This window comes from Salvelinus fontinalis, chromosome 34 (assembly GCF_029448725.1).
Source record: "Salvelinus fontinalis isolate EN_2023a chromosome 34, ASM2944872v1, whole genome shotgun sequence".
NCBI classification, from domain to species: domain Eukaryota; kingdom Metazoa; phylum Chordata; class Actinopteri; order Salmoniformes; family Salmonidae; genus Salvelinus; species Salvelinus fontinalis.
In genome coordinates, this window is record NC_074698.1 from 14,695,668 (window position 1) to 14,703,203 (window position 7,536).

The following is a 7,536-nucleotide window of genomic DNA, read 5'->3' on the forward strand; positions in this document are numbered from 1 at the left end:
CTTAAAGTTTTTATTTTTTATATTTTTTATTTCAATACTAAACGGAAATTAGTTCCCGGCTTTAGTGTTTAGTGTTTAGCACGAGCAGTAGGTGAGTTGTATCCTTCTTCAGAGTTCTCACCACTGTGTATCACTACCCAGCCGACAGTTCCATTCCCCCGAGATTAGGGAAACCTTGAGAAGTACTCCCTGTCCTATCATAAGTTTCTCAGAGTTCTAGCCAGGTCGGGTCAAACACAGTTTAATTGTTCTCTGTATTTTCTTAGCCACACACATACACACACATTTCTCTCCCTCACAGGTATCTTCTGAGCCTAGTTGGACATACGTTTAATACTTTAATTATTCCTTAAACATGCTACATAAACTATAATCCCTAATAGTTAGGTTTCAGGGTGGAATTATTTAATCATTATCTTTAAACATATAAATTATTTTATCAACTCCCCAGTCCTGAACGATTAGAAGCATACCCATAACATGATGCAGCCACCACTATGCTTGAACATTTGGAGAGTTGTACTCAGTAATGTGCCACGTTGTCTTGCAAACAGGATGCATGTTTTGGAATAATTGTGTTCTGTTCAGGCTTCCTTCTTTTCACTTTGTCAATTAGGTTAGTATTGTGGCGTAACTACAATGTTGTTGATCCATCCTCAGTTTTCTCCTATCACAACTGTTTTAAAGTTACCATTGGCCTCATGGTGAAATCCCTGAGCGGTTTCCTTCCTCTCCGGCAACTGAGTTAGGAAGGATGCCCGTATCTTTGTAGTGACTGGGTGTATGGATACACCATCCAAAGTGTAATTCATAACTTCACCATGCTCAAAGGGATATTTACCAATCTACCAATATGTGCCCTTCTTTGCGAGACATTGGAAAAAACGTCCCAGGTCATTGTGGTTGAACCGTTGTTTGAAATTCACTGCTCGACTGAGGGATCTTACAGGTAATTGTATGTGAGATGAGGAGATGAGGTAGTCATTCAAAAATCATGTTAAAACCTATTATTGCACACAGAGTGAGTCCATGCAACTTATTACATGACTTGTTAAGCACATTTTTATTCCTGAACTTATTTAGTCTTAGTTATTGACTCAAGACATTTCAGCTTTTCATTTTTTATTAATTTGTAAAAATGTTCAAAAACATAATTCCACTTTGACATTGTGGGTATGGTGTGTAGGCCACTGACAAAACATCTACATTTGATACATTTTAAATTCAGGCTGTAACACAATCACACGTGGGAAAAGTCAAGGGGTGTGAATACTTTCTGAAGGCACTGTATCCGTCCTGCTCTTCACCTTCTGTTTGTTTCCCTTTGGGCAGGTCTGGTTTCACGGAGTTATTCCTACAACATTCCAACTTAAGTGAGGTTACATAAGGAAACCTTAAGTGAGATTGCATAAGGGATTTATATTCTCCTCTGAGCTGAAATCTAAAGAGGTTATTACATACAACCAACTGTAGAACTATACTCAAATAGCCCTAGATATATGATTAGTATAATAAATGCATCACCCCACTATGCAGTTAAGAACAGTTTTGGCAGTCAAAAACATGAAATGACAAGGACTGGCACTACAGTACAAATTCTACATGACATTTTTGTAAAGTGTTGATGATAAATAGTGGAGTCAGTCCGTGTGGAGTTTGTATGTTACTTGCTCTTTTCATACCATGCTGTCACGTTGGTAAACAGCAGTAAATATTGTCAGGTAGCTATGATAGAGCAGGTAACTCCGCTACTGGCCTTCCTCTCTATTCCTCTCCTCCATCCCTCTCTAGTTCTCTGTTTACACCCTGTCTGTTTTGCTTCATTCCACTCCACCTTTCCATAATCTGTTTTTCAGCGAACGTGTGAGTATGTTTATAGAAGAGAGAGGGAGAGAGGGAGTTAAGTGTGGTCTGATTGAGGAGGTGGAATAGGCTGATAGTAAGAAGAAGGGAGGAGAAAGAGAGAGGGAGGGCTGAGAAAGAGGGAGTAGGGGGAAACAGACGGGTGGGGGGAGAAGAGGTATAAAAGCCTTGCTATACAGAATAAAGAAATATCCCCAGAGAGAAAGAGAGAGAGATTGTGAAAGAGACTTTACCAACAGAGTTGACACCATAACTACCTTCTTAGGGTAAGTACAACTATCTCATAGGTTTATAGCTACATAACAATATACTATCCACAATATACTAAAAACAAGATATACATTTGATATTGGTAACTTTGACATAACTCTAACAGAAATCCCATAAAGGAGGTTAATGTTTAGGTGTAAATACTGGCTGTCACTTTTTGCAGCCTAGAATTAAGTGTAACTGTAAATAACAAAACATACAGACTTTGATCCATTAAAGTAGTGATACAGTGAGATGCATGGGTACAGCCTTCAGTTTGTTTGATGTGCTACTGAGTGCTGAGTGAATAGGGGTCATTAGCCTGGTGGTGCAGTTCTGTGGGTTCGTAGCATCCTGCATGGTAAAGGTTTTTTTCCAGTGAGGTGAGCACATTCAGGCCTGGGGGGAGGTCTCAGGGCCTACTGTGTGCCCGCCAGGCTGCAGACGCGCATAAAAGGCTGCACACGATGCTGTCAGCACCTCACTAACACAGACACACACCCACTCCTTGATATCCTCGTAACCCTTTTGCCTGTAAGGTCTGTGAGCGCCCTCCCTGTGGGCCAGCTGTGCCCCATGCCTGGGGGGTGACGTGTGCCGTTGGGTATGTAAAGGAGGGGCGTTGTACCAGGTTGTTATCCAAACCCTACAAACACAGGAGGCGACAGAGAGGGTCTGCCATGGGGCACATGGATGTGGGTGAATGTGGGGGGTTTTTGTTCAGAAGGTTGGGGTCTTGTTGACATCTGGGATGGCTATTTGTACAGGTGTCAGAAACCTGGCAAGGTCACTGTGTGTGTGTGTGTGTGTGTGTGTGTGTGTGTGTGTGTGTGTGTGTGTGTGTGTGTGTGTGTGTGTGTGTGTGTGTGTGTGTGTGTGTGTGTGTGTGTGTGTGTGTGTGTGTGTGTGTGTGGTTTTCGCCAGACATAATGGGATCCGTCCAAAACGTTGACTCAGGTTTGCCAAAAAAAACCTGGAAGCACCTGGATGATAATCAAGACTCTTGGAAGAATGTTCTATGGACAGATGAGTCAAAAGTATAACTTTTTGGACCTCATGGGTGCCATTATGCCTGTCGAAAACCAAACACTGCATTCCACCATAAGAACCTTACACCAACAGTCAGCATGGTGGTGGTAGTGTGATGGTTTGGGGATGCTTTGCTGCCTCAGGACCTGGATGAATTGCCATAATAGAAGGAAACATGAATTCTGCTAAGTATCAGAGAATTCTACAGGAGAATGTCAGGCCATCCGCCTGTGAGCTGAAGCTGAAGTGCAGCTGTGTCAACACACAATCAAATCTACATGAAAATGGCTAAAAAGTAACACATTTGAAGTTTTGGAATGGCCTACTCAAAGTCCAGACCTAATCCCAATTGAGATGTTGTGGCAGGACTTGAAACGAGCAGTTCATGGTTGAAAACTCACAAATGTCGCTGAGTTAAAGCAGTTCTGCATGGAAGAGTGGGCCAAAATTCCTTCACAGCGACGTGAGAGATTGATCAACAACTACAGGAAGTGTTTGGTTGGAGTCATTGCAGCTAAAAGTGGCACAACCAGTTGTTGAGTGTAAGGGGGCAATTACTTTTTCACACAGGGGCACTCACTGGGTGTTGCATAACTTTATTTATGAAATAAATTAAATATGTATGTAAATGTTTTGTTATTTGTTCACTCAAGTTCCCTTTATCTAATATTAGGTTTTGGTTGAAGATCTGATAACATTCAGTAACATAAATATTCCAAAGTAGAGAAAATTAGAAAGGGGTAAATACTTTTTCACACCCTCGTATGCCCATAGAAACTCTGTCTGTACTTCCTGTCTGTACATCACGAGGGACCCTAAAATCCAGTCACACAAAAATAACATTGGTTTTGGGAATTTGTTTTGCCCTCTACTCTAGAAATACATAAATGCATAGGCCTATATATTACTATTTTTGTTGACATTGAGAAATAGTGTGTAGTCAATGGATTTATGGCTGCGTTAACATGTACATGAACCCACATACAGACCCATGTAGAATCTTTATCACCAGTTCACTTGTTTATAGCTGTCACAGTCCCTAACGTACAGTAACGTCATGCGCTCCCTCCATGCCTTCTTTCTCTCATGGTGGTGGTGGTATTATGACACATTTTAACATCAGTCTTCTCTCCAGCAGACCAAAAGACCGACAGACAGCCAGAGTGAGGATGAGGACTCTCCTCCAGTGTGTGGCCCTGTGTGTCATTATCTCTCTCTGCATCTGCTACGGTACATTTCAACAAATCAACACTACGTCAATTCAGAATCTTTTTAGTAAACCTGGTGATCTACAGTGATAAGTCACTAATAACTTTCCTCTTTTTTTCCACAGATTCTCAAGAAAGCACAGAATCCTTTGAAGGTGATTGACCTTCAGATTCTTATGGCAGTAAAACATTCCCACACATTTGATGTATTATAAAAGCACTATATTTGTAATTTTTTTATTTTATTTCATCTGATTTAGAATTCCAGACTAACTAGGCCATTCAGTGAATTCAATATGATTTTGTCAATGAAATCTGTATACCCGCCCCTGTTGAGATGGGGGTAATTTCTTCTAATAAAATGGTTTTATTTAATTCCATTGCGTTCCAGATGTGTTTGTCAGTCCATACCGAGCCAACTCATTCATCAACCCACAGAGTCCACAGAGGGGACGTGCCTACAACACTCCATCAAGAGGCAGCACTTACAGGAGGTACCACACACACGATCACTGGCCTACACACAATACCCCATAATGTCAAAGCTGAAATGTCTTGAATCAATAACCATTCAACCTCTTGTTATGTTAAGCCTAAATAAGTTCAGGAATAAAAATGTGCTTAACAAGTCATGTAACAAGTTGCATGGACTCACTCTGTGAGCAATAATAGTGTTTAACATGATTTTTAAATGACTACCTCATCTCAGTACCCCACACATACAATTATCTGTAAGGTCCCTCAGTCGAGCAGTGAATTTCAAACCCAGATTCAACCACAAAGATCAGGGAGGTTTTCCAATGCCTCACAAAGAAGGGCACCTATTAGTAGATGTTGTTTTTCTGTTTTTAAAGTACACATTCAATATCCCTTTGAGCATGGTGAAGTTATTTATTACACCTTGGATGGTGTATCAATACACCCAGTCACTACAAACGATACAGGCGTCCTTCCTAACTCAGTTGCCGGAGAGGAAGGAAACCGCTCAGGGATTTCACAATGAGGCCAATGGTAACTTTAAAACTGTTACAGAGTTTAATGGCTGTGATAGGAGTATCTGAGGATGGATCAACAACATTGTAGTTACTCCACAATACTAACCTAATTGACAAAGTGAAAAGAAGGAAGCCTGTACAGAATACAAGTATTCCAAAACATGCATCCTGTTTGCAATAAGGCACTAAAGTAATACTGAAAAACAAAGCAATTAACTTTTTGTCCTGAATACATAGTGTTATGTTTGGGGCAAATCCAATACAACACATTACTGAGTACCACTCTCTGTATTTTCAAGTATAGTGGTGGCTCCATCATGTTATGGGTATGCATGTAATCGTTAAGGACTGGGGAGTTTTTCAGGATAAAACATTTACGGAATGGAGCTAAGCACAGGAAAAAAATCCTAGAGGAAAACCTGGTTCAGTCTGCTTTCCACCAGACACTGAGCGATTAATTCACCTTTCAGCAGGACAATAACTTAAAACACAAGGCCAAATCTACACTGGAGTTGCTTACCAAGAAGACTGAGTGAATGTTCCTGAGTGACCAAGTTACAGTTTTGACTTAAATCTGCTTAAAAATCTATGGCAAGACTTGAAAATGGTTGTCTAGTAATGATCAATAACTATTTTGACAGAGCTTGAAGACCTTTGAAAAGAAAAATGGGCAAATATTGTACAATCCATGTGTGCAAAGCTCTTAGAGACTTACCCAGAAAGACTCACGGCTGTAATCGCTGCAAAAGCTGATTCTAACATGTATTGACTCAAGGATGTGAATGCTTATGTAAATTAATATTTTTGTATTTAAATGCCAATATATTTGCTAACATTTCTAAAAACATGTTTTAGAAAAAATATCAATTGAAACCATTTAAAATTCTGGCTGTAGGACAACACAATGTGTAAAAAGTCAAGGAATATGAATACTTTCTGAAGGCATTGTAGGCCTCTGTGTTCTTTGTTTATCTGTGTTTCATAATGGTTGACTGTGATTGTTGTTGACTTGTGTCTGTGTTTCAGAACAATGAAGTCTCCAGCGGAAAGGCGCTCAGAGACATGTGAAGACTACTCTCCCTGTCGCTTCTTTGCCCATCGCTATGGTTACCAACTGGCCTATCAGAGATATTTTGGAGCCAGGAATCCAGGCACGACGGGGAGCCGTGGATTCTGATTCCCTGTCCATCTTATCATAGCAATTATTCCTGCTATTGATTTACTGTACGCTCATTCAACACACTCTGACATTACGTAACAGGATATTGGTTCGGTGATGTAACAGTAAAAGAGATGTGACAAATATATGAAAACATATCAGTAAATCAATTACGAATATAGTGAGCAATATTCTTGCGTATTTATATAATTCAAGCTCCATTTATTGTATAACTTTATGGCCTACTCACAATCACCACACCCTCAAAGAATAACTGCTTTCAGAAATCTGTTCGTGAAGATTAGCTTCACACCCAACTCCATTGTTCCCTTTTTCCATCCACACTAAGACAACAGTCTTTGTCTAACCCATATGTATTTATATGTATTAAAAAGTGTTTTTGAAGAGTTTCTTACATTCATTGTCTAAATCCTATGGGGTCACGATATTCCTCAGAGGGGATTAGTAACCTTACTTGTGGGCTACAGAATTCCACCTCATTTGGTTCCACGTGTTGTCAAATTTCAGCTGAATATGATTTTGAATAGGGAGCAGATGTGTGAACGCTAATAGCTGTCCCAGTTTGACTAGTGTGGTAGCAACAAATCAGAAAAATGTAGTGTGGAAACAATAAAAGCCAAGGGAAGCTACATTTTTGCACCAGCATGACAACTTTTGCACCTGTTTTTAAACTGTAAGTGTAAATGATGTTCAAAGTCAGTTACTATTTGTTTGATTATCCAGTAGTTTGTATGGCCTCATCTTCCACTTTTGGAATGTAAATTTATATATTTTTGGCCATTTTGTCCCTAACTTTTGTAAATGGGAGCATCAATGGTATCAATAGAAAATGTTCATTTCCAGGTCACATACAAAAATAATTAGTCAGCTGGTCACTGTTTTTGTAGACAAGATGCAGCTCCTTACCCTACCATAAGAACCAGAGGTCATCTGAACACAGTGAATGTCAGTCTCTAGAAGAGGAGAGAGACACAAGCATCACACTGGATCTGGTCACGGCACACCCACGAAC

At 40.0% G+C, this 7,536-nt stretch overlaps 1 protein-coding gene across 2 annotated transcripts; it reads left to right on the forward strand.

Annotated features, from left to right (window-relative positions):
- Positions 1–2,021: 2,021 nt before the first annotated feature.
- LOC129833241 (matrix Gla protein-like) lies at positions 2,022–6,910 on the forward strand. 2 transcript variants are annotated; one of them, XM_055897679.1, is made up of 5 exons: positions 2,022–2,129; positions 4,280–4,371; positions 4,475–4,504; positions 4,741–4,843; positions 6,371–6,910. In XM_055897679.1, exons 2-5 carry the CDS (start codon positions 4,311–4,313, stop codon positions 6,519–6,521), a joined length of 345 nt encoding a protein of 114 aa, XP_055753654.1. In that variant the 5' UTR covers positions 2,022–2,129; positions 4,280–4,310; the 3' UTR covers positions 6,522–6,910. The 2 variants fall into 2 exon arrangements, with proteins under 2 accessions (XP_055753654.1, XP_055753655.1); XM_055897680.1 differs by having other exon boundaries at positions 2,031–2,129; positions 4,277–4,371.
- Positions 6,911–7,536: the final 626 nt, after the last annotated feature.

What these genes read in the sequence shown, in the direction of transcription:
- LOC129833241 (XM_055897679.1), top strand. Translation starts at nt 4,311, where the DNA reads ATGAGGACTCTCCTCCAGTGTGTGGCCCTGTGTGTCATTATCTCTCTC. An exon ending in CTCTCTCTGCATCTGCTACG is followed by an intron (nt 4,372 to 4,474) that starts GTACATTTCAAC and finishes TTTTTTCCACAG; the next exon opens with ATTCTCAAGAAAGCACAGAA. An exon ending in AAGCACAGAATCCTTTGAAG is followed by an intron (nt 4,505 to 4,740) that starts GTGATTGACCTT and finishes ATTGCGTTCCAG; the next exon opens with ATGTGTTTGTCAGTCCATAC.